The sequence below is a fragment of the Peromyscus eremicus genome, chromosome X (assembly GCF_949786415.1).
Source record: "Peromyscus eremicus chromosome X, PerEre_H2_v1, whole genome shotgun sequence".
NCBI lineage: Eukaryota > Metazoa > Chordata > Mammalia > Rodentia > Cricetidae > Peromyscus > Peromyscus eremicus.
The window spans coordinates 4990814-5018380 of record NC_081439.1 but is presented as its reverse complement, the minus strand read 5'-3'; the positions used below and the strand labels follow the sequence as shown (position 1 = coordinate 5018380).

Below are 27567 nucleotides of genomic sequence, written 5' to 3'. Positions count from 1 at the left end.
TGTACTAGATGGAAGAACCTTGAAGACACTGAGCTAAGTGAAAAAAGCCGGACACAAAGACACAGATACTGTATAATTCTACTCCTAATGAGGACCATGTATGGCCAGATTCAGAGATCAAATGAAGAATAATGGTTGTAAATGGCTGTTTGGAGGAAGTAATAAGAAGTTTGTGTTTAATAGGTCAAGTTTCTGTTTGAGAAGATGAAAGAGTTCTGGAGATGGATGGTGGTGGTTTATATAAATGTGAGGCCACTGCACTGTATACTTTGATAGTCCATCAATGAGAAGACTCTGGGGGGAGCGCAGCAATATGTAGCAGAAGCTCTAGATCCAAAAATGACATTAGAGAGAGAGAAAGAAGTTGACAGGTTTAAAGCATACTGTGAAATTAAAAGTGCTCTTTAGAGCTAATAGAAGAAGACGAGAAGAACATAGCTAGAATAATTGTCTGAGATAGTACCAAAACAGACCTTGAAACAAGGGATTAAGAAGAACTGATGAATTTGAAAGGTGGCCTTCAGAAACTTTAATAAGGGCCTGAGGAAGAGAAACAAAGGAAAATAGCCACAAAGGAGGTAGTATTGAGCTTGTCGCTACTGTGTGCAGCTGGAAGATAGTGTTAAACAAGCCGGAGTTATTCTGTGTAAGAGATAAGGATACTAGGTTTAGATGTTTTGGTGCTGAAGATGGAACCGAGGGCCACATGTGTGCTAGGCAAGTACTCTATTACTGAGGAATATCTGTAGTCTGGCACACTGTGTTGCTTATACATCCAATCACGTCAGTCATAAGCAACAAGCTGCCCCTGGGGGCATCAAGCCCATCTGTTGGCCTACTTTGAGTATGGCTAAGAGAGGTTCCAGCAGGCACAGACAAATACCAGATCCACAGAGCCAGAATCTGTATTTCAGTGTATGCAAATGCGAAATCAGCTCTCCCCAGAGCTGTGGCAGCCCTATGATATTAACTAAAAAACAAGGTTCTTGGCTTGGAAACTGGCCTGGAGGTAATTCCTGATGCCTAAACAGGAAATTCTAGTAGCAAAGCAAGTAGGAATGAGCAAGCCGAGAAAGCTAGCTGGCAAAGCAGATGAAAGGGTATCTAGGTATTACAGAAGAAAGCAGGAAACTGTTATCATGGAGGTGACAAGAAGTGATCATTTCTCAGTGCGCAGTGAACATGGAGAATAAGAATCTGGAAGTTTTTTTCTTAGACTGTGGGAACCAGTTTAGAAAACAATATTAGTTAAATAATAGTTTATATAGTCTACACAGTCCTATATTGTGTGGGCCACAGGCCTTACACACCAAAGATAGAGAAACCAATATTCAGCTCAACAATTGTGTGAGCTAAATAGATGTTCCCAATCTGTGTTTTCACGCTGAATGTTTTTCTGACTTTCCACAATTCCTTTATGAATTATTTTTACAAAACATATACCACCATCTAGCAAAAAATGTATTTGTTAGTGGAGAGAAATTAATATTGCTTTTCTTATGTACACAGAGACTATATGTGATTAAGGTCCTTTAGAAATACCATGCAGACATCAGTGACACTACATCCTGCACATGCATCTTGTTTATTCTTTACATGAAGCTGTGATTTTTTTTTAGAAGCAAGCTTAAGTAAACTCTCACTTTAAAAATTACCTGCAAATATCATTTTTCAATGCCATTAAAGTCTTCATCCACTTTATTTTTAAAATGTTAAAAAAAGGTGCTCTTATTTTGTGTATAAAGTACACTGTGAAAACTGGTTTAAAGTCTGAGTCATTACTTTTTTCAGATCATAATAAAAGGTATTTAAGCATCTGTAAGCACACAACTATTCACTGGAAATTTTAAAATCACCAGTGCTTTTCATTTTATAGACTAGTTTTAAATTTCCTCTCAAACAATCTTAAGCCTACAAGCCCATTTCAAAGGAATTCAGGTTTAGGGAAGGAAGCCAGGTTTAAGAGATATCTGTGGCTGAAATATATCCTCCAAAGAGCACAATAGGAGAAAAAACGGAGGGCTTTGGCAGTTTTAGTAGCCTTTCATTATTTTTTCCTCAGAAACTAAGACAAAGGAACAAAGAAAGCACAGAGTCCAAGGGAATTTTCTGTCTGCAGACAAAATGCTGTTGCCTGACTTACCTACCTGGCATTACAATAGTTTTGTGCTTTCCTTTGTTTCTCAGACATGTCCAACAGAAGTTCAATATAGCTATAGCGGGTTAGCAAGCTGGTTTATCTCCACCCAGCTCAGTTTCCCCTTGAACACATTTTCCATGAAATCAGAGAGAAGAGAATGAGGGGAGAAAAATGGAACAGGCAGTTCGTCAATTAAGACCACAGGATCTCCACCAAATGCTGACTGCTCCTGTGTGCAGCCACTTTCTCATAACACAAAGGCCACTTCTTTGATAATCTGTCTATCTCCATCTGAGGCTGGAAATATCACCCCATGGTAAATAAAAAAAATTAAAAGCTAGCAGAGGACAGATTCCCAAACCAAAGTGATTTTCGGCCTGCTGTCTTTGTCCAGATGTAAGATTCTTCATGGAACCAAGAAGAGTCTTCTATTTGAAAATAACATTTTGGTGCATGCACCAGTGATAACAGGCACAAGAAACACAATTTCACATGATTGTGTGTGTGTGTGTGTGTGTGTGTGTGTGTGTGTGTGTGTGTGTGTGTTATGCTGGAACTGTTTCCTGGTTGTTCATTCCTGGCATCTATCATGAAGATGACATTCAGCTAATGTTTTCTAATTAAAGAACAATGACAGATAAATAGAGAGAACAGCATATTGCTACCTAAGGGTTAAGTGTAGAATAAATTGAAGAGTCTGAAGCATAGGATTAAAAAGTACTCTGCAATTTCCTTTTATTCACACCTCCATAAACAATGTAAGCAATGTCTGAGTTTTTGTTTTCAATCTGAGATCAGAATCTTCAAATTACTTGACAGTATAATGCTAATAGTCTAGTCCCAGGATGCTGCATTTGGTGGGGCATGAAAAAGATTGGTTCTCTCTCTCTCTCTCTCTCTCTCTCTCTCTCTCTCTCTCTCTCTCTCTCTCTTCAGAAGTACACATGCATGCATGCACAGTTTGTTGAACCAAGTGCTCTTTCTAACGGACTTTAAATAATGGTGAATTTTTTTCTAATCATCTTCAAACTTGTAGGTAAAGTCCTTGTCTCTCAGCTGCTCCATACTTCAGAGTTCTGAGCACTTTGCTTTGGGTCCCTTCTCCATCTTAACTGTTCATCATTTACACAGTGTTACCATTAGAGGAGTTATCCTTCCCAGTGACTATGGGCACTTGAAATACACACTACTATTTAGAAAATTACCAAACAAAAGAGGATGATTGCTGTATTTCTGAATCTAACAGCAGTCATCCGTGAACATATAACTGGTTAGTCTTTTCCTCTGTTCAGCTGTAAAACCAATAGCTAATTTATTTTTTTAAAGATACTGTTCTTCTGGTTCTTAAATTATTTGTTGAATCAAACAGAGATCTGTGTCTTGGTCTCAGTGCATGCTGTCTCAAAATGTTACAATACAGGGCTGAGGGGGTAGCTCAGTGGTAGAAAATATATGAGGTCCTGGGTTCAATCCCAAGCACCAGCCCACCCTCTGTCTGCCAATGTTACAATCATTTTCAAAAATTAAATTTAAAAAGTTGTCTGTGGAAACCCTACAACACAGTAATGATTTTCCATTCTTCTAGTTTACTTGCTCAAATCCCTCAAAGATAAACTTCCTTCAACCAAAGACCTGCAATCTGTTAGTCTTGCCATTTCAACCAGCTATCTCTCTAACAGCCTCATTTTCTTCCTTCTCATTATACCATCCATTTTATAATCAGTACCTTCAGATCCCATGGGAATTCTGATAGGATGCTGCATGAAAATGGTGGTAGGAAAAGGGGAAGAAATAGATATGCACCAACAGTACTATTTCCCGGGAACCAAGATCATAGTTAGACCCAATATCATGGTCCAGGATACATGGACAGACCTTGATCTTATGTATCCAGTCTTCACAAATGATGATTGTATGATTCATTATTTGTTCCTTAACCTCACTACCATAGATTTCTCTAATAAGTGAAGAAATCCATATTTGTACCATTTCCATGACAAAGGGCCTGAATCTCTACTTTAAAACAGCTCACAAAATGCTGAGAGAAGTAGAATCTCAGAAATACATTTGAGATGGTATAGGGACCAGCATCCACATTTCATCTTACTCTGGGAATTCTAAGGTGTCAAAAAGAGGTCACCCAGAAAGAAAGAAGCTATGTATTATCCCTGGGACCTATCATCTTCTTTCATTCATTATAGAAAAGGCTTTATCATTTAATGGCCTCTACCTTCAAACTGGCTGAATCTGCTTCATGATAAGACTGTCTCATGACGTATAGATCAAGAATGCTTCTCAATCATTATCTGCCTAGATTAGGGCCCTGGACAAACAGCTTCAGAGAGGGGTTTGTATATAGAAGCCTTACAAAAACTCATCATGTACAAAGATAGGAGGCATTTTGCTGAGAGAAGTATTCAACTGAGACATAATCACAACAGGGAAATCAGAGAGCAGCTCTGTACTTGAATGGCCCTTCAGAGTCCCCTCGATTGAGACAAGGAGTCCAGTCCTTTATACCACCACATTGGTTGTAGGGTGCCTTCACTCATGCAAGAGTCCATTTCCTCCAGCCAAGGGCAATTTCCAGAGAAATTTTCAAATGTGGGCCAGTAGCAGCTGACATTCTCAGCCCGTTCTGTATGGATCTTTGACAGCACGCTACAAGCATCCATTACACTGTCATTTTAACAGAGGCAGGAGGATCTCTGTGAGTTCGAGGCCAGCCTGGGCTACCAAGTGAGTTCCAGGAAAGGCGCAAAGCTACACAGAGAAACCCTGTCTCGAAAAACCAAAAAAAAAAAAAAAAATTCCAATATTCTAAGTATATAACTGTAGATTTACATTTTAGCTACTTAAAGGTATGTATGAGAGAGCAATATTTGAATAAGCTGAGGAGCTCTTCAATAAATATTGACAGTTTTTCCTCCAGTGTCTCTGAGGCCTTAAAGTAAAGAGGCCATTCTTCCCCGCCAATGTCTCTTCTAAACTACATAACCATGTCTTTCTCAACTCACTACCCTTCATGGACTTCCCTGTGTCTTTGCCTCCCTCTGCTTAGTGTGCATCACAAAGGTATTGCCCATCCATATCTCCTTACACTAGCTCAACGCTTGGTAAATACTGCACTCAGTAGAGGTTTGTTGAGTAAACAAAGTAATCAAACAATGAACAAATGAGCAAGCTTAGTTTTGTCCCCCACAGAAACAACACCATAGGAAAACACATTTGGTGAAATGAGAACAACTCATTTTAATGCACACCTTTATGTGAGCTGATCATTGGTGCTTAACAAGGGCTGTTTGATTGTTACTGCCTAGCACAGCATAAAAGGGTCATTTCTCAGTTGGCTGTATCTCACATCTCTCTTAAGTAAACTAAAATCTATCATAGGATACAAATGTAAGCTGGAGAAGAAATTAAAATGTAACCATGAAACAGCTGTTTGATCAGCTGTTACAACAGACTGTAGATAAAGCTGTATTTCCATCTTATCTAGATGTGTCAAAATAATTAGTCACAGAAAATGATTGCTTATAAGGCTATTTTCTTTTCTATAACAAAACATATCAGTTAATTAATGATGGCAGACTTCTAGAAGAACAGGATAAACTGTATCCGATATTTTAAAAAAATATAAAAATATATTTTCATAGTAAGACATTGTAGACATAAGGTATTAACTGAACATTTATAGACAGAAAAGTTCACTAAAATTTGAAAAAAACAAATCTGTTTATGACTTCCACTATCAACAATTTCAATGCATTACAGTTCTGAACTGATGAAGAATCATGGGTTTCTTTGTGCTGCACCACAAATAGGGAGAATGTTGGCTCCCTTTTTAATTGACAAAAGCTCATGAATAAAGTAAATTGGTGAAATTTGCCTGGAGTGGGAGTTTTGAAATACTAAAAAATACTAAAAGAACTGAAAGGATTCCCAAAATTTACTTCTGAGAATTTCCTAAAGAAATAGAATTATGCACAACAATTTGTGTATATGATAGCTTTGTCTAAATGAGAAGAAATTTGGAAAAAACCCACTAGTGTTCAATAGATGGTGCATTAAATAAGTTATAATATAATAATATGAAATATTCTTATAAAGTTATCAAGATCATATGGAATCCCAGAATTCAGAGGTGGGAGGGTAGGAAAACCTCAAATTTGAGGCCATCTTGGACTACCTAATGAGCTCAAGTCCAGCCTAGGCTAAGTGAGTTCCAGGTAACCCTGGGCTGTATAGTAAGGTCCAGTATCAACAAAAACAAACAAACATAAGAAAAAAACTAGCATCTGAGGGAAGAACATGTAAGATGTAGATAAGCCAATGTAAATGGTCTATGGAGTTCTCTCCTTGTGAAAGATTTAGGAAAAGAGAAGAAATCAAGTCTGCTGGAGTGTTGGGGCTGGGTAGGAGGAGCATTCAAGCCAGATGGGGTCCCAGCACTGAGAGTGGAAGTGGACAGGAGCTCCCATCCCTAACCCAGAAGTTAAGCTATCTCTCATTGACAACTTCAATTAGAAAAAATGTTTCAAAGGAAAAATTAGTTTTCTCCAACAGACTCTCACTGGGTATGTTAACCCCATGCCCAGCAGTAGATGGCCAACAGAAAATGAAATAAATGGTATTTTTGGAGATAACAGTTTTGGTCATACTGTTTTATTTGGGCATTTCTTTTTATCATACTGGTCTTTTGCTTGTATATTATGGTTTCCAGTTTTGTGTCTTTATGGGTTTTGTTTGTATGTGCCTCTGTGTGTGTGTGTGTGTGTGTGTGTGTGTGTGTGTGTGTGTGTGTGTGTGTGTGCTGTTTTGGATTTGTTTTGTTTTGTTTGTGTTATGGTGGTTTGTTTTAGTTTTTATTTTCTGTTTGTTTTCTCTAAAGAGAGAGAAAGAAGGCATGGAGTTTGATGCGTGGGGAGGTAGGGAAGATGTGGGAAGAAAAGGGGGAGGGAAAATTATAATCAGTATATTTTTATTGTATGAATTTTCAATAAGCATAAAATAAATAATAAAAAGATATATAAGCATTCATAACATGTTATTAGTTTTAAAATGGATAATGAGTATATAATAAATAGTTTCCATGAAGAACATATATAATTGAAATAGTAAGAGTAGGTAGCTTTATGAGATTTAATTATACCTGATTTTCATTTCCTTCTTGCAATTTTCTGTAAATTTACAGATTTTTCAACAAAAATGTATTATTTCTATAGTTTCTATTATTAAAAATATTCCCAGCTCTCTAAAAATGTTTGTTAAAGTATAAATCACAAAGATGGGATAACTGCAGCTTTCATTTATTTAAGTGGCATTGTTTCTTCAAACTTCTGAGGGTATTTTGGTTATTCATTAAATTGGCTGTTGACATTTTATTTCACACTTTTGTTAAATGACTAAGAATCTTCTCAATGGTTTGCTGCTGTAATGTAGAAAACTGGGAACAGCTGATAGAAGTGTGATAAAATTAAAAACAAAATGCTATTTAAGATAGAAACACAACTGAGAGCCTAGGAGGAAAAAAAAACAGCCTCACCTCCAAATGATGAAGCCATGACTTGACATTTAATATGAAAGAATTGTTAGAAATGTCGGACAGATTAATGAAAAGGAGTGAGGGTGTTGGGACTAGGAGCAAAGAAAACTAAGACCTGTCAGCACACCTTTGTCATTGTGCAATTCTGGGAAATGCTGCTGATGAGCAAGCCAGAGCAAAATAATGATGGGAGAAAAAATTGACACAAGACCAAGGGCTTAAACATTAAACACTGCAGATGCCATTGACACTGTGTATGGTATGATGACTAATATTTGGTAAGTTGCATTCATGTAACAGTTGAAAGAAAGAACCACTCCACAAAATTGTCCTGTGACCTACACACACGCCATGTCACTAATACCCACCCATACATTACACACACATACACACACACACACACACACACACACACACACACACACCATGCTACTAATAAATAAATAAAAGTGAAAAAATAAAAATTTATTAAAATGAATAAAATATTTTATGAAAATAAAAAGCATTTAGAGAAATAAATAAATTTAGTGTTCTTAGGCTGGGGATGTAGCTCTGCAGCGGAATACTTTTTTAGTAAATGTAAGAACTTAGGTTTCATCCCTAACACAACACAAAATGAAACAAGTGTGTGTCGGGGAGAGAGGTGGTCTTATCTAATAGGGAAAAATCTCAAGATTTTATATTCAGAAATCACTAAAAAACATTATCTCAAAGGAAGTTTATCACTTGGGTGTTCAAAATCAAGAAAAAATTTTACCCCTTTACACTCCTCTTGTAGTATAAGTTAGTTTTATGTAGAGCCTAGTGAGCTCTCGACAGAATGGAAAGTCAGGGCTGGAGAGATAACTCATCAGTTAAGAGCATTTGCTGCTCTTGCAGAGGTCCAAGGTTCAATTCCCAGCACCCTTACGGCCCCTCACAACAATCTGTAACTCCAGGTCTAGGAAATCCAATACCCTCTTCTGGGATCTGTAGATATCAGGCACATACACGATGCACATGTATACATGTAAGTAAACACTCATCCACATAAAATAAAATTAAACAAACCCTTAAAAAGAAAAATGGGATGCCACACATATAACCAGAACAAATCTCCAAAGCATTCTGATGAGGGACAATACTACCAGTTCTTTAGGTCCACAGTGCATCTAAACAGAGACGCTCGTTCTGACATGCATTTTGGACCTAGCAAGATATTTAATCATTCAAGTTTTCAGAGTTCCTTCAGTGAAGTATTACTCAGTAACTTGTAAAAACAGAAAAGTCAATATTTACTGATGGACCAGCTCCCACTTACAGAGAAAGATCCTTAAACTGAGCAAGTACTGGCTTTTCCAAGTTGCATATTTAAAAAACCAGTTGGGATTTGAAGTCAAGTCTCAAACTACTCTAACCCTTGGGCTTCACATCTAGGTTAGTCCTCATCTTTCTTCCACAGGTTCTCACCCTTCTCTATGTTCAGAGCCTGGGAGGACCCATAATCCTCTCCAAGGAATTCTATTGGTTTAACTCAACTTCTGGGGGCTATGGAAGATTAGAAATGGTAAGACAAATCATAGCATGTCCCTGCTTTTGACCAGTTCATAATCAGGTGAAGATTCACAACTTCTTAATCAGATCTTTGTCTTTTGAGACATTGTCTCATGTACCCCAGGCTGACCTGAAACTCACTGTGTGACTGAGAGTGATTTTGAACTTCCAATCTTTATGTTTCCATGTCCTGAGCACTGAGAATACAAGGCATGAATTAACATGGTTGGTTAATGCAGTACTGTGGATGTAACTGGGGGTATTGTTCATGATAGGTAAGCACTCTACTGACTGAGCTTCAACCCCATCCCTGAACAGATAATCTAAATAAAGCATAGTAGAAGAGATACATTAATAAAGACAGACATGGGACACTGCTAAGATTATAAGTATCATGTCCATCAAACCTAAAGCTGAAGGTGAAGTTCTGGGTGGTTCGTGCGTAGGGTCATATGCAACTGTATACATTTCATTCACCCTGGGTCCTGGCTAGCACCTACCATTCACTTTGATCTTGTCACCTGTAATGATTTAATATCATCAATTTTATATACTCTTTTCAGTTGGAGACATTCTAATTTAAGGCATATCAATCACTAGATATGTGAATTTGGATATTAATAGGAATGAATGTATGAATTTACTAAATTTGGGTGGTAACACATCATTTATCACTATTGATATCTGGAGACAATATTATCAACAATGGAATGTCATTATATGTACTTTACTGTGTCAGCACTACTGGAGGCCAACATCTTGGAGAAAGAATCTAGAAACTAAAGTATCTCTTCAAGTTCACCAGATAAATCAGAGTCAGAGTCCACTTATAGTTTTATTTTGTCAAAAATATGGAAGTTGTTAGAACAACTGAGTTCCTCAGTTATATGCTGTGATATTTAAAAAAATTGTGTGCAGATCACACAATTGAAGTAATTAAGTAATTAGGGTAATCACTCTATTAAAATCTTCTGAGAATTTGTGTACTTGAAACCATGTGAGTGAATGAATGATACCAGAGTAGAGTTAATTATTATCATTCCACAGCTGGACATGGTGACACACACCTGTAATCCCAGTGTCCAGGAAGGTGAGGCCAGAGCATCTCAAGATTAAGAACAGCCTGAGCATCAAAGTGAGACCACGTGTCCAACAAAATGATTGTTGTAGAGAAATGGCTGCACTGGACAAAGGTTAAAAGACTGAACTTTGTCTCTCTGGTAATGAGGTGTTCACAGAGAGTAGAACTGCAACAGAAAACAGGGGCAATCCTAACAATATCTGCAGGCATCAAACCAAGCGTAAGTCTTCATATAGCACTATGTTTTGAGTTTATAGTATTGGACACATTTATGTTTTAGATATGTCTTTCAAAGTGAGTTTAAGCTTTTTCTTTAAATTCAATCACTAGCTTCATATACCATCTGTATATGTGAGCAAAATAAGCAGCGCTTGCAAGCTTGCAAGCAGAATTCCCCTTTATAATAGTCCTTTCTCTCTCTCTCTCTCTCTCTCTCTCTCTCTCTCTCTCTCTCTCTCTCTCTCTCTCTCTCTCTCTCTCTCTCTCTGTGTGTGTGTGTGTGTGTGTGTGTGTGTGTGTGTAGACACAAGCTAATACTGCAAGCCAATTTCTTGATCTACTACTGAGTAAGTGGTCACCTTGTGAGCCTGATTAACAAGAATAGTCAACATCTATTGTATACTTTGCAGATGCTAAGCCCCTTTCCAAGCACCTAACATACATTTTCTCTTTATTCTTCTCAACTACTTTATGTAGTAGATAATATAGATATTATTATTCTCTCCATTTTCCAGATGAGAAAATGAAGGCAGGGGAAGATTAACTATTTTACCAAAGGTAGCAAAGCTTGTTAGATAGGACCAGGCAAGACACAATGCTTGAACTTGCTGCCACTGCTGCTGCCCCTGCATGGCAGGGAACCCAGACTTCATTGCCCAGCTAGTGGGGGAGAATGTTGCAGGCATTGTCAAATGCTCAGTTGTGTCTTAAGCCCATTCTGGTGACTTCTGAAGATGTACAAAGACCAGAAACTATGTCTGTAGTGATATGTGGTTCTGTCTACATAGCCCACTAACAGGCTCCTCCTACCAATATACCCTAGGTGTAAGGAGGTATTGTCATTAGAGTTCTAATGAAGCTGCCATGAAAAGTCAAGCATTTAGACAATGCTCAATACACCACGTCTTTTTACTGTTATTAAATAAGAGTATTGAATGGATAACACTGTTTGTTCTTAATGTATTTACCTCTTATTATAATGAAGACAGGAGTCAAGGGGTCACAATAAGAACTACATCAGAGTTAGAACATCAGCCTGGCTGGGGCAATGCTGAAGGCTTCTAGGGCCTCACAATTTTCTCCAGATGAGGAACCAGTGAGCTCCTCCAGCCCCTTGAGGGGAGGTTGAAGGATGGGCTATGGCAGGATAAAGCTGGAAGTGGGCAGGTCTCTACCAATGCTTGAATTTATGCACACATTCTATTGGTACTTCCTATGTGTGCCACTTCCAGAAAAATGACTGGCTCCTGAAAAAGAAGTACTTATTACATTTAGAAGTGCCCGTTTCTGCTCTCAGGGACTGGCGATTTCATGAAGAGAAATAACCAAGGCACAGAAAGATAAGCAGTGCATGACCTCACTCATATTTGGAAGCCAAACTGCTGATCTCACAGAAGAGAGTAAAATGGTGATCACTAGGGCCTGGGAAGGGTCAGAGTAAAGTCATACAGTCAGACAGTAGGTATCAGAACACAGTCATATACAAGGTAAGTTAAAATGTTCTATAGCATTATCAGTGGGCTATGGAATACAGTAGTTTTTAAAACTGTTTTATTTTAAAGTTCCGAGGATTGTATTCAAGGCCCTGTGCATGTTGGGAAATCACTCGACTACTGAGCTACAATCCACAGCCACAATTTGTTATATATTTTGCTAAGTGCTAAAAGAGATAATCAAAGGCTCCAATGCAAAGCAATACATATTTTATTTATTTATTTATTTATTTATTTATTTATTTATTTATTTATTTATTTATTTTTTGAGATAGGGTTTCTCTGTGTAGTTTTGGTGCCTGTCTTGGATCTCGCTCTATAGACCAGATTGGCCTCAAACACACAGAGATCCGCCTGACTTTGCCTCCCGAGTGCTGGGATTAAAGGCGCATGCCACCATTGCCCGGCTAGCAATACATATTTTAAAGAAAAAAAATGCTAGTTACTCTGATTTGATTGTGTGTGTGTGTGTGTGTGTGTGTGTGTGTGTGTGTGTGTGAAGTTATCAGGTAATATTTCCTAAATATGTACAGGTGTTACATGTCAATTAACTTAAAAAAAAAGATAATTCTGGCTTATATCAGATACATTAGGTACAGCCATCTCACTAACGGAAGCTACTTTATAATCCATTTATCTTTCTTGTGAAGAGAGCATCTAGAAGTCTCCAAACAAAAAACAATGATCAGAAAGTGGGGACACAAATTATTCCAATTTGATTATAACATATTATCTACATCTATTGAAATATCACACTGTACCCCATAAATATGTTCAATTATCACATGTAAGTGAAAAAATTTCAATAAGGTGATAAAAAATATTAAGTACCCTGATTTGATCATTACAGACTGTATAAATTTAAAAGATTATCATGTAGCACACCATATATTTGTAAGATTAAAATTACAATCAAAATTAAAAATATGTATGTAAAAGAAAAAAGTTGTATTTGAATATCACTATTTGCATTGCATATGGTGGTGATGATTTTTACAGTACAAAGATGAGGGCTCTATTTTGTAATAATTACATGTTGAACGTGCTTTTAAAAATATGTTTTAACTGAAATAGAATGACATCACTTCCCCCTTCCTTTCCTTCCTCCAGCTCCTTCTAGCTGCCTTCCCTCAGATGAGTATATAACATAGAATTCAGTGGTTTTTAGAAAAGTGAAAAAGAAAAAGGTTCTCTGTCCCAAAATTAAAGCAAAGCAAATCAAAAACCTTCTTTCTAAACCTCTGAAAAATTGGTAAAGAAAAAAAAAGAGAGAAAAAAAAAAGGTGTTGTGACTCACAATAGTAACTGGAAAGGCAATGTGTGTTCTTGTGACATCTGCATACAGCATAAAGCATACCTGATCCCATTCTTTCTCTCACATTCCCCTGCTTCCTTCCTTTCCCCTAATTGGACCCTTTGGACTCTTGGTTGCTTTTAAAACTAGGGCAATGGAGGGTAGGGGATGGAGGATGAGAACATAAGGGAACAGGATGGTAGACCTGGAACAGGGATGGAGTGGGAGAGCAATGAAAGAGATACCATTATAGAGGGTGACATCATGGGGATAGACAGAAACCGGTTGCTAGGGAAGTTCCCAGGAATCCACAAGGATGACGCTAGCTTAGACTACTAGGGAGAGTGGAGAGGGTGCTTGAGCTGGTTTACCCCAGTAATCTGATTGGTGAATACCATGTCATCATATAGCCTTTCTCCAGATGCAGAGATCCACAGACAAATACCAGGCCAAGCTCTGGGAGTCCAGTCGAAGAGAGGGAAGAGGGATTCTATGAGCAAGGGCATCAAGGTCATGATGGGGAAACCTATAGAGATGACCAAACCAACAGCCGTGGAGCCTGCATGGGACTGGACTAGGCCCTCTGCATAGCAAGACAGTTGTTTAGCATGATCTGCTTAAGGGGCCCCCTGGCAGTAGGATCAGAATCCATCCCTGGTGCATGAGCAGGCTTTTGGAGCCCAGTGCCTATGATGGGACACCTCACACAGCCTTGAGGCAGGGGAGGGGCTTGTACCTGCCTCTACTGGATGTACCTCCCCATGGGAGACCTTACCTTCTTGCAGGAGGGAATGGGGGAGTGGGTTGGGAGGGGGAGGCTGGAGGGGTGGGAGGAAGGAGGAGGGGGATCTTTGGTATGTAAAACGAATAAAAGAATTTTTGTTAATAAAAAAAAAAAAACTAGTCTTTCTCCTGCTTTGTTTTTCATGGAAGCAGTCTTTTCCTTCCCCGCTTACTGACGATTAATTTCCTAGTACACATTCTGAATAATTTCTAATTTATTTTTAAATTTTTGTTCATTTTTATCAATTGATAAGCCTTCTTTTCTAGTGAAAAAATAAAGAAATGTGGAAGCAAGTGATGAGAAGATCATGCAAAATCACTTAGGTGAGTGCAGGAAATAGGGCTCACATGCGGTTTGTACGACATGATCGATGCATACTGAATATTGCCATGGCCTTTCTGTTTTTCCTTGACTGGGATATACAAATTTCCAAGCACATTATGAAATTATAGATATTTTTGAACATTTTGGCTTAAGGAGAATTTAGCCATTTTTTTCATTTCACGACAGAAGAAGGGGTGGCTTGGCTGTTAATCCCAAAGGCATCTCTACCCACAGTGTCCCTGAACTCATGATCTCTATGAACGACACTCCCTATCCAAGCTAGTCTCACCAGCAGGTAGCCAGCTCACTCTCCTAACCATGTAGATCACTCACCCTCCATATGTTGGATTTATAAGGCTGGTTCATGCTCCTCCAAGGATCTCAAGCATGTGCTTCCTGCTTCTCCTTTCCCAAGCCTAGCAAAATGTTTCTTTTTTCTGTGTTGAGTTGCTCTTTCTTAGCTTTTATTTTGATGACTGAGTAGGATCCACTCCAGACTTGCAAGGTATTTCCCATGGCTGCATCAACCCAAACATTAAAATTGAAACTGTTATGCTGCCTGCCAGCTCCAAGTGGGAGATTCAGTTTGCCCCGTCAAATTTCGGGAAATGGATGACCTGCTCCTTCTATGGTAGGGAATCACCTATAATCAGACATTTCTAAAGAGGTTTACTCAATCACACATTAAAAAATTTTAAGCATCAAAAAGAAAGTTATATATTAACTAGCTATACCCTCAGTGTGCCTCTCTGTTTATCCTAAAGGAAGTGATTAAAATTTGCTGACAGCTTTAAAACTTATCAGGGAATTATCAGATTGCCCCAAGTTTAATCATTAGCAAAGTGTGAAAAACAGTGGAATTTGGAAACTGTGAAATATAAACCACTGTGTCAATCACCTCCTGAGTCTAAAATTGTCTAGTCTCCACTTGGCTTGGGTCATTTTTTCCATGGCAGTGACTTTAACTCTCTGTCATGCTCATCTGTGGCACCAATTTCCTCCTCCAGTTTCCAGCTACTGGATTTCTGTTTCTAAATGTATTGCTATCACTTCCCTCTTCAGCTGTCCTGACTCTCCTCCCAAAGCCGGCCTTTCTGTTCCTTTCAGTTCTTTTTATGCCAGCACTTTCTCCACGTTCCCAGGCATCTCACACAGATCTTGTAGGAATTAAAAATGATCACATCTGTGCACTACAGAAGACGATAAAAACATAAAAGGCTCTCCACAATTTATCTCATGATCTTTAAAAAAACCGCTTGCAGCCGGGCGGTGGTGGCACACGCCTTTAATCCCAGCACTCGGGAGGCAAAGCCAGGCAGATCTCTCTCTGGAGTTCAAGACCAGCCTGGGCTACCAAGTGAGTTCCAGGAAAGGCGCAAAGCTACACAGAGAAATCCTGTCTCGAAAAACCAAAAAAAAAAAAAAAAAAAAACAAAAAAAAAAAACCGCTTGGAAATTTTATTTAAAATCAGTTTTGCTGTGTACCCCGACTTAACGTTGGAATTATGGGCTTGTGCCACTGGGTCAAGACCCCAACTGACCTTTTTAGTTTTGTTTCTGTCAGACCTCTCCCCATTCTTCACACTGAAATTCTTTCCTTAGGAGGTTTTAATTTTAATTTTTGAAATATAATTACATCATTTCCCCCTTCCTCTTTCCCTCCAAACCTCCCATATCCCTTCTTGATCCCTTTTCAAATCCATGTCTCTCTCTCTCTCTCTCTCTCTCTCTCTCTCTCTCTCTCTCTCTCTCTATATATATATATATATATATATATATATATATATATATAATATGCACACACATATATGTACATACATATACATTCAAATGCATAAATGTATAAACACAACTTGCTCAGTTTGTTTATTCAGGCCTGACCAATTGGTAGTGGGTAGCCCATTTGGAGGCTCTTCCCTGGGAAAGGCTATTTTCTCCCACTATGAGCATTCCTTAGTTGCTTATATTTTTTTGTCAAGGGGTGGGACCCCATGAGATTATTTTCCCCTTTCGTGTTAGCATGTCTATTGGTGTTGTAGTTGTTCGGGTCTTCATTAGGCAGCTTTATTGTTGAGGAATCATGGCTGAAGCTTCCCAGGAGACACAACCTTACAGCAGATTTCCTGGCTCTTCAGCTCTTATAATCTTCCTGCCTCCTCTGAAATTCTGTTTTCTGAACATGCTACCAGGTCCTTTCACATGTAGGATCATATGCAAGTTATCCTTTAGTTTAAAATGCTGCTATCATCTAGTCTACTGATGAATTTATTTTCATTCTTTAAAGCCTAGTTCTTTCCTCTTGTTTGGGAAGTTTTCACAGATTCTCTCAGATTCTGATATTTTCTACAATCACCTTCTCTAGAATTTTGTGTGTCTACCAAAGCACTTGCCACAGGTCATTTTTATTAATTGCTCATGGCTGTCTTTCACATTTACTTGTGAGGCTCTGGGATCAATGAACTCAGATTAATTCCCTTTGTGTGAGATGAGAGTAAATGTTTTTAAATGAAAGAACAGACTCTTGCTTTCACAGACATCAGCTCCCTCGTGTGTGTGTTTGTATGTGTGTGTATCTCTGTATGTGTGGTATGCGTATGTCTGTGTGTGGTTGTGTGTGTACGTATATGTATGTGTGATTGTACATGTACCCGCCCACCCGTGTGTGTGTGTGTGTGTGTGTGTGTGTGTGTGTGTGTGTGTGTATGTGTGTAAGCCAGAGGTCAACATTTAGGTGCTGTCTGTGTATTTTTTTAAGATAGGGTTTCTCACTGGCCTGGGCTTACAAATATGTACCTTCATGTCTAACTGTTCTGTTTAGATTTTTATAAATATTTTAAAGATTTTTTTTACTTTATGTGTGACTGCTTGCCTGCATATATGTCTACCATGTGCATACCTGAAGCCCACAGACCAGAAGTTTTTGGATCCCCTGAAATTGAACTTATAGACTGTTGTGATTGGCTATATAGATACCGGGACTAGAACCTGTGTTCTCTGCAAAGACAATCTCTCCAGCTCCATCTACTGCTTTTTTTTTACTTGCTAAATTTTGTCTCGTGTGTGTGTGTGTGTGTGTGTGTGTGTGTGTGTGTGTGTGTGTGTGTATGCGCGCGTGTGCTCGCGTGCAATTTTCTGACCATTCTCTCACCACCATCCTCTCTTATCTCCCTCTTATTCCTATCAATCACCACCTCATTGGTTCATTGATATCAGTCCCTTTCACGACTTTGGTTTTATTTCGAGATGCATTTATTTTAATCTGGGCTCTATGTGTGACCAGTGGATTTGAACTACCTACTGGAGCCTGGTGAGGTTATCAGCGAGCACTTAGCTGAAGTTAATGGTTTTACCTCTCCCTGAATCTATCAATAGCAAAAAGTCCAGCAGTGGGCCCCATGAACCTCTCCTCCATCCATACCTGACTGGTGATGGGCCCATTCTTCTGCAAACTCAGCGCGTGCACGTGCAGCTGCTGTGAGTTCATGATTGCAACTGCTGTGTCTTCTGCAACAGATAACATTCCACAGACCTAGTCCCTATCTTCCAGCTCTCACATTCTCGTCAGCTGTGTTTTACATGGTTTCTGGGGGAGGGGACTGAACTCTGTCCTCATGCTTGTGCGGCAAATACTACACTGACTGAGCTAGCTTCCTAGTCTCTGTCTTTTCAAAATCAATATGTAATTCATAGATAAAAATGATACAGAACTAGAGATGTAACTCAGTGGTAGAGCATTTAATTAAAATGTTTGAGTTCTGTGTTCCATTCCCAGCATAGCAAAGGTACATATTTCTGGGGTACTAGGTGATGTTTTGATACAGTTTTGCACAGTGTAGTACTCAAATAAGGATAAGCATTTCTATCTGGTCAAACATTCATTATTTTTCTGATGAAAATATTAATAATTCTTCTTTCTAGTTCTTGTTTTAGTATATGGTGCATTTTTTTGGTCTCTACAGTTACCCTACTGCAACACAGACCACAAGAAATCATGTCTCCTTGGATTGTTCTCTTGATCTCTCAAGTCCCTTCTCAGAGTGATAGATCGTTTGTTGTTTAAGAAAGGGTCATGTTGCAGGAGGCTGGCCTTGAACTTTCAGTCCTCCTATCCTCTTGCTTCATCCTTCCATCACACAGAATTTGAATGTGTGCTACCATGGGCAGCTGTCTTCCATTTTGACTCCTTCAGTGGCCTGGGTGCCATATTTTAGATGTTTCAAGACCAGAGCTCACATTTTTTACTTGTCCACATTTTTTACTTGCCCTTTGCAATAGTCTTGTAATCTGACTATGATCAGCAGCTGTTATCTGCAAATAGCACATATAGCAGTTGGGTAAGTCTAGGCCTTGAACCCCTTGCTTTCATCAGAACAATCTCCATTCCACACAAAATTCCAGACAAAGGAAAAATTTTTCATCATCCCTTTGTTTTGATCAGAGTTAATGCAGAGGTTCATCAAGGTTTGTGAAAACAGTTAAACCTTTATACCCCTCTCCTATGTAAGTTTAACATGAATAATTTCAGAGAGTTTGAAGGTTTGCAGCAGAGAGGCTGGGGATGTAGCTCAACGGAAGAGGCCTTGCATGGTATGGTAAAGCTGTGGGTTCTGCTCTACACTAAAAATATAAATATACTGTTCTTTTGGTTTTTTGTTTGCTTGGATTTTCGAGACAGGGATTCTCTGTGTATGTAGCTCTGGCCGTCCTGGAACTTGCTCTGCAGACCAGGCCTCGAACTCAGAGATCTGCTTGCCTCTGCCTCTCTAGTTCTGAGATTAAAGGTATGCATCACTACAACCCAAGCATACTGTTGAAGGTTTGAAGCATCAATCAGGAAGGCCAAAGCAATGGGGAAGAAATAGAAAATCTCCCAGGGCATTTTTTTTAAGTAAAGGATTGTAGTTAGTGGCCTGGAAAGAGAAGATTCAGTTTCCCACAAGCTAGAGTGTTGAGCAAGACTGTCTGGAGCAGTAACATTTTCTACGGCACCTAGATGAGAAAGGCTTTGAAGTTCAAGTTTCTCTTGGAGAGAAGACACTAAAAGCATTGTCGTGAAAGCTGAATGTGTGCCCACTCTTGCCACGTCAGCACATTGTGCTCACACATCAATGCATCTGCAGTTCCAGGCTGCTTTGCCTGCTATGGGTAAGTTCAACATGGCTGGCTATACAGACCACTCTGCTCTGACCCAAAGGTGAGGAGGGCTGCCATGAAAACACAGAGCCAAGATCAGCACCCAACATCTAATGCTTGTGGTCTCTCTCTGGTTCCCAGAGAGTCAGGTCACCCTGTCCAATGCTCATGACAGAAAGAAAGACCAGCTCCTGCTCCGTGTGGTCATTTAAGATCAAATAAAGGCAAATTTTTAAACAATTTGTCTACAGATTTTGATAGCACAGTCATTACTGTTCCAATAACAGGATCCTCTGGGAGTCTAAGTGTGGGTTAAACTGCCCATGATGAGAACAGTGCTAATTTTCACTGGCCTTATACCATGGAGTCTTCCTGGCCTTTCTTAGAGAGCCCCATTCCTCATAGCACTCCCCCCATTGCCATCTCTGGCTTCTGTGCTTCTTGTCCTTGCTGTGCACAGTCTCCCTATGGATGGGCAGTCTTTGTCCCCATTCTTATGAAATATGGGCTGGACTTGAGCCTAGTAGCAGCTTGGTAACCCTACAATACTCAAGGAGAGAATGCCAGGTTGGGTGGGGCTAAAAGAAGCATTTGCCAAGAAGACACTGTTGGCTCTGTTGGATTCATGGCAATCAGGGGACCACAGAGAATTAGGGAAGTCTGAAAAACGCTTGGCAACAGGATCTAACCCCTTTTCTTTTTCAAGACCACTTGCTCAATGACAAGATAATAACACATTGCTTGCCTTTTTCTGAGTAAGTAACATGTCTAGGTCTGGAACCAATTTCTGACCTTTGAGGGTATCACAACACCCACAAGTGTCTCCAGCTTTCTAGTCCCCTTTCCCCTCAGTTGGAAAATTCCAGCAAGTCTAGCAGCATTCTTGGTGGAAAAGTTCAAAGTCTAACACCAAACCCTCAGCACGCTTCCAGTCTCCCACTTGTGGCTAGAGATTCATTAAATCCATTCCCCAAGGAGGACACAGCCAGACAGTAGCTCAATTCCACCTACAGGTCCAGCCTCAGGTACACCAACAGTCGGGATTCTGGGGTCAGCCCCCGCCCCTTTGCCTTGCTGGCCTCCCTTGAGCCAGCCACTTGTCTGAGAACATAGTAGGAGTTCACAGCGGCGGCGACTGACCTGAGATGCCGCCCCCCACCACGATCACATCGCATTTGTTGCTCATGGTGCTCGCCAGGTTCCGGGCCGCCCACGTAGGCTGCTAGTGTGTCAGGATCTCTGCCTGCGGCTGCGCTGCGCACTGTCCCCTCACACTAGCGCCGGGGCAGAAGGGCTATAAGCTGGCTGGGTGCCTGGACTCTGAGCCCCGCCCGCCTGCGGACGCGCAAGCCTGGTGGAGCTCTCGTCTCCGCCCCTTGCCGGACAGCCCAGGCTTGAGGAGGGACAACAATTCTACTGAGACTGTGACCTGGAACCTTAAAGTCCTTCCCCTGAGTCAACACCCCCGTTGCCTTCTGCAAATGTTTTCCAGTCAGCCTCGTGATTGCTCTATGCAACTGAGGGGCTGGAATGTCTTCTGATCAGGGTGAAGAATCAAAGATTGAGAGCCTTTCAAGTGCCAGGCACTGTATTAAACTCATTGTGCAAGATTCCCGTTCAAATTCACAATGACCCATTTCACACAAGAAGAAAGCAGACAAAATACTAAGTAATATTCTAGAAAGAAAAATTGTGTATTAAAATATCACCTCGGAGGGCTCGAGAGATGACTCTAACAAAGGACTCGTGTTCAATACCCAACACCCACAGCCATCTATAATCCCGGTCCCAGGGGATCCCGCACCCTTTTCTGGTCTCCAGTGGGCATCAGGCATGCACGATGTATTCATACACGCAAGCAAAACACCCATATATGTACAAAAATTAAAATCACATCGTACCCCATAGATATGTTTGATTAATATATGCCCACTTCCAGTAATAACAATAAAAGGAAGGAAAAGTCCAAGGCTCATCTTACTGACCAAATAGAATTTTTGCCAGCCCTAGCCATCTCCATTTCAATCATCTGCTCTGTCCCTCCCTCCTCCCGCCCCCCACCACACACACCGTGCCACTGTTTAGTTAACTGCAAAAAGCTGCTCTAACATTTGATGAGGCACATAGCCTAAAGACGCTGATTTTTTCCCTACTTTTACAAGGCATAGAAAAAGTCATCTGCAGGAGGTCAGGGGAAGGGTAGGTCAGGGGTAAAGCCCTTGCCTACCATCAGAAAAGCCCTAAAATTCCTGGTTACGTTAGGGAAATAATGCAACCAACTGCTTATTGAACAATGCAATGCATCTGTGGTGTAAATCATAGAGGCTGGCTCCCAGAAAGTTGTTTATGGCAGGGGAGAGGCCTTGGATAGGCAAGTGGGATTCAGGGTTCCCCGGTAGAGCACGGTGAGTTATTTTTATGAGACCTTAGGTTGAGTGTCTGAGGACTCTGGCCTTTGCAAATGCAGCAGTCATTCAACAGGGCTGTAAATTCTTAAGCTGAGGTGACCTAGGCAAAACAGGGCCATATTTCTCCTAAGCAGCAGAAAAGCCACCCTTAAGAACTAAAAGCAAGAAGAAATGGATAACTTTTTGGGTGATGTGCTTCTGTTCAAGGTAGTGGAACTGCCCCCTTCAGAGGAGCTAGCTCTAGTGAACTGCCAAGTTGAGAAGAACCAAAGGCAAACCTGTACTTCATCTTCCTTCACTCCCCAAATTCACTTGTCACTAAGGCGGGTTGTGCTTCAGTTGCTCTCAGACTAGGAAAAGAGTTGAACACATCTGATGCTGAGACTTACTAGAGGCAGAAAAGGTCTTGTTCTTAGTGTGTTCGTTTTCATTGTCAACTTGACAGGCTTTAGAGTTATACAGGAAACACATCTCCAGGTGTGTCTGTGAGAGTGTTTCCTAAGATGATTAATTGGAAGACCAATCCTAACATGGGTACCCGTCCTATGGGCTCGGGACCCAAGCTGAATAAAAAGGGAAATAAGAGTAAATAGATGAGCAGCAACCAGCATTCATCTCTCTCTGCTTCCTGACTAGACGAGATGCACAAGATGGCAGCTCCTGCCACCGTGCCTTCTCCCATAATAGACTGGATCTGCTCAGTGAATCAAAATAAACCTGTGCTCCTCTGTATTGTTTCTTATCAGGTACCTCACCACAGCAAAGAGAAACTAAAGAATATACTTAGATTCTAAAGTTTCCAGACACTTGAACCCTGAACCTTCACCTATAGCTCTACTACAGAGAATGATGATTTGTTTCATCTTGCAGCCAGCCTGCACTGACCTCTTCCTTATCACTCCCTTCTGGATTCACCTCTATTCATAGCGCCCTGAGGCTGTGGGCTTTTATAACCTGTACCCCTTAGCTTGCAAGTGAGTCACATGTCAGATGGAGATGGAGAAAACCTTTCTAGGATCTGCCTGGAATTCCTTTTGCTTTTTTCCAGCAGTGTTTCAGGCAAAGTCTTGAACAGCTAAGGCTTTGAGTCCAAGATAGACTGTACCTTCCCTATATCCACCTGACAATGAGACCAAAAGAAAAGCCAGAGGAGTTCCATGGTGTCCGGAGGAAACTAACTGCTCCCTTTGAACAAGTCTAACTCATCACCTTGAACTTTATAAGATATAAATGGGTTGAATCAGCACTCAGACCTTGGTAACAGGGAACCAGTAGTCCTTAAAGAGTTTCTGAGGCTACTTTTTGTCCCCACATAGAAGTCATCCAGGACTATTTAGAGTCGTCAGTCCCCTGGGTGAGATAATGCCTCTAGTCTGTCTTCTCTCTCTGCTTCATTGACAATGAAAACAGTGCTTCCTAAACTTGAACATGCACACACTGAACATCCTGGATTGTGGGGAAAATCAGAGGATGTGCATTTCTAACAAGCTCTAGATGATAACTATGCTCCTGGTCCATCATATATATTCTTGGGCACTAATAAAGGCTTTTGCATCCCTATGAATTCTAGACGAAGGCTCTAGAACCCCTTACCAACCTCAAGGAGCACCTTTAATATTCATATGGGAGGTATCTGATATGGTTTAAACATGGTTTCTTTCCACTAGACCACACATTGAAGCTTAATTCTCTAAGGTGATGTCATTGAGAGATGGTTTGACATTTAAACCTCTAACTATGGGTACTCCTCCTTATCAATAAATTAATATAGTTCTGAAGAGTAAGTTATTATAAAAAACAGGTTGTATAAAGAGAGCCTGCCCCCTGCACTCTGCTTGAGCACCACAATAGAGCCATTCCTGTTGGCAGAGGTGTGAGTGAGCCATCCCTGAAGCTGTGAGCCTAGGAGAGCTGTCCCCACTACTCATTTGTCATGTGGCAGCATGGGCGGCGGTGGAGAGATTCCCTCCCCACCACACCCCTCCCACCAACACCTGAGGCAGGTGGGAGAGCTGGCCCTCAGGTTATAAGAACGGGAGAGCTGTCCCTGCTCTTCATCAGCTGCAGCACCCCTACACCACACCTGGACAACAAAGTAGAGCTGACTCTGAAGGTGTAGGTGTGGAAGAACTGACCCTGAGGATCTGAAAGTAGGAGAGCTGGTCCCACCCCCTGCTCATCGAAGCAAGAGATGAACTAGCCAGGGCAGTGTTGGACAGCTCACCCTGGTGCTGAGGACAGGGGAGAGCTGGCAGACTGACCAACCCTGCAACTACCCAGGCCCAGAACCAGGGTCATAAGGTGATGCACCCCAACATCCACCCCATCTGTGTTCTGTTAGAGCAAGTGAAGGGTTTGGTCCTGCAGACTCAAAGCTGCAGGATCTCCATGACACAGGAAAACAACAGAATATCCAAGAGGAGTTCCAGTGAGAGCCCAGCATTGATAGTGTAGCAGAAACTAGAGGCCCCTAACCAGTATAATGACTCTGCAATGAACACTTGCAAATAAAGATATATAGACAAAAGGTTTACTGAGTGACTCACTGTGTCACACTACAGCTTCCATGATGAGACTGATTTTTCCTTTTGGTATTTTGGGCTTTTTTCTCTTAAATTTTATTTTATTTTATTTTGGGGGTGGGGATGTTGCAAGGGCAGAGAGTATATACAAAGGGACAGGAAAATGAATGGAATGGAGGTGCATGATGTGAAAGACACAAAGAATAAATAAAAAGAAAGTTAAAAAGAAATAAAGAGAGCCTGCCACTTCCTCTTCCTCTTTATCATGTGCCTCTATCTGCTTTTCTGCTATGCTTGGGGCCCTGACCAGAAACCAGCTATCTACTAATTCCATGTTCTTGGCCTTCCAGACTGTGAGCCAAAATCAATGGTTTTTTCCTTTCCAAATTTCTCATCCTCGATTATTTTGTTATAGCAACAGAAGTCAGGCTAACATAGTGTCAATTTATTATGTTAGCATTTAATGAATACCTGCTCTGCTGAGCCCCAGGGAAGAAAACAGGATAGAAGCTTTCTCTTGCTTTCCTCAGGAAAGACAGTCAGGGGCACTCATCACAAAGCCATTCCTAATGTCACTATAGGACACACATCACAGAAAGATAACCTAGCCAGACAATCATGGAGGCCCTGCAGGAGGAAATTACATTCCTACTGGTATGAATAAAAGTTCTCCAACTGGTGAAGATAACAAGCATGCCCAGCAGAGTAGACAATAATTCTAAATTTGAAGACAAGCCTAACGATGAAGCATTTGAAGAAATGGACACAGGCTGATGCAAAAGACATCCTTACCACCTTTAAGACTATCCACAAACAGCATGAAATTAATAACATAGCAGTGAGCGATTTAACAGAGAATAAATGATAGGAAGCATCATTTGTTTCTGTGTGTATTCCTGTCTTCTGTCCCCAGCTAGATAATAAATCACCGCAGAAGAGGAGGTGTTATCTTTTATTCATCCATTCAAGAATAATTTATTGAACACCAACTTGATATCAGACATTGTGTCCATCATTAGGAATATAGCATCATAAATTAAAAATGATGCTAATCCTAGGAAGACTAAATATAAAACTGGATAATTACCAGAAAGCTAATTTATGTTCTATCTGAGCAATGCTTGACACCTCTCACAAAGACATGCAGAGGGGTGCTGTTTGCTCCTAGCAAGATTTCTTTGCCTTTTCAACTTTATGAAATGCATGTTTCTTTCATCAATTAAAATGAACACGCTTTGCTTTCATTTCTTTTTCATTAGAAGACTGCCAAAGAGATAAAATGTCGTTATTACTTCTTTCTTGCCGGCTAGCTTTTCATTAAGGGATATTTCAGTGAGTCTCTTATGCCACAGGAGGTTTCAATAAAGAGGCAGACGCTGTAGAACACAGTGCACCAGATACTATCTAAGTAGTACATTTTGCCCTTTTTTTCCAATGCTGGAAGCTTGACAGGGGATAGAAAATTCATTTTAAAATTAGATTCTTTAGAGCTTACCAGTTTCTTTCCCCCAACAACTACAATAATCTTTTTTTTTCCAAATATGTATTGAAAGGTAAAATGATGAAAGGAGCGAGCCCTTGCAGCCAGGGCGGCTCTTTCTTGAATATATTCAATGTATAGTGTAGTGAGACCTTCAGTGCATTTAATAGAGTATCTCTCTTCATCTTGGATGCTAATCTGAGTGTTGTTTGGGCTCCAAAGGATTTTTTATGAGATGGGATGATGTATTATGGAGCTCATAAATAGGAAAGGCTCAAGAAGCTAGACCTTAGTCAAAAGTCCATAGGCTGGTTCAAGATGACAAAGCAGTTTGGACATGGTGGCATAGGCCTGTAATCCTAGCATTTGGGAGGTAGAGGTAAAGGGAAAAGGGGTTCAAGGCTAACCTGGGCCACATGAGACCTTGTCTCAAAATACAAACAAACAAAAAATGAGAAAGGGAAAACTACCAGGGCCAGAAAACTTGTCAAGAAGTGAGTGAAGGTGGTGTCAGCAGGGAACAAGCCAGATGATTTAACTGCCCAAAGCTTTTGGATGCATTGAATAGGTTTACTGAGACATGTTAAGAATGGATAGGAAATGACTTTTTCTATCTGAAGAGCACAACTGTAACTCTTTCCCCTACAACTTTATTGTCATAGCCCAGGCTATGTGAACTCAGGGACACTTCACAGAAAGGCCAATCTCAGAATATATGCAGTTGGGTAGAGACACCAAGCTGCAAGTCTTCCAAAGACAAACAAACAAACAAATAACAACAATAACAACAACAACAACAACAAAACCAGAAGGCAGCCCCTGACATGTCACAGAAGGTAAGAAAGAAAACCAAGACCTCATGCGCACTGCGAGTGCCAGCTGATCATTGTCCAAAATGAGTGTTAACTTTTTTCCAATGACTAATATTGAGAATAAGAACATTTCTATAGATCAGAAATAGGGTCCTAAACAATGAGAGATATCAGACCAGATGACATGGCAAAAACTATAGAGCACAGAGGAGAAGAGTACGTTATTAAACAATCAGGAGGAGCTCAGTGAGTGAGCATGGTTATTTATTTATTTATTATTTGAGAATTTCATAGATGTACACAATTCATTCTGATCAGACTCATCCCCCACTCCCTCCTTCAACCCCAAAACATTCTTCTCCCAACTTCACATCCTCTTTATTTTTATAAACTTATGAGTCCAAATGGTGCATAATGCTGCCTTTTGTGCATGAGTGTGGGGCGATTCACTAGGATGTGTGTAACCATCCAGTAGCCACATTCCTAATGAAAAAGATGCTCTGTCCCTCGGCAGCCATCATCTTCAGTAACTCCTCAACTAGGAGTAGGGCCTCCTGAGGTCCTCACGCATCTGAGCTGGAATATTGACTGGTTTGATCTTGTTCAGGTAACTACAGCTATTGTGACTTCACAAATGTACAAACCACATCATGTTCAGAAGACAGCATTGGCTGAGCACTTTGAAGCAGGCAACCAACGGTCTGTCTACCTAGAACTCTACTTGGCTTGTTCTATGCAAACCACTCTTCTTTAATGATGCACTTGGCAGCTTAGGTCCCTCATCTGCATACACACCTCT

At 40.4% G+C, this 27567-nt stretch overlaps 1 protein-coding gene across 1 annotated transcript in view; it reads right to left on the bottom strand.

The window, feature by feature from the left end:
- The window catches only part of Maob (monoamine oxidase B), a 105205-nt gene extending 84359 nt beyond the window's left edge, over window positions 1-20846 (bottom strand). The window contains exon 1 of the mRNA XM_059250538.1: window positions 20687-20846. Coding sequence (XP_059106521.1) covers window positions 20687-20732 — 46 coding nt within the window. The 5' untranslated portion in view covers window positions 20733-20846. The remainder of the gene's footprint in view (window positions 1-20686) is intronic.
- Between the last annotated feature and the right edge of the window lie 6721 nt (window positions 20847-27567).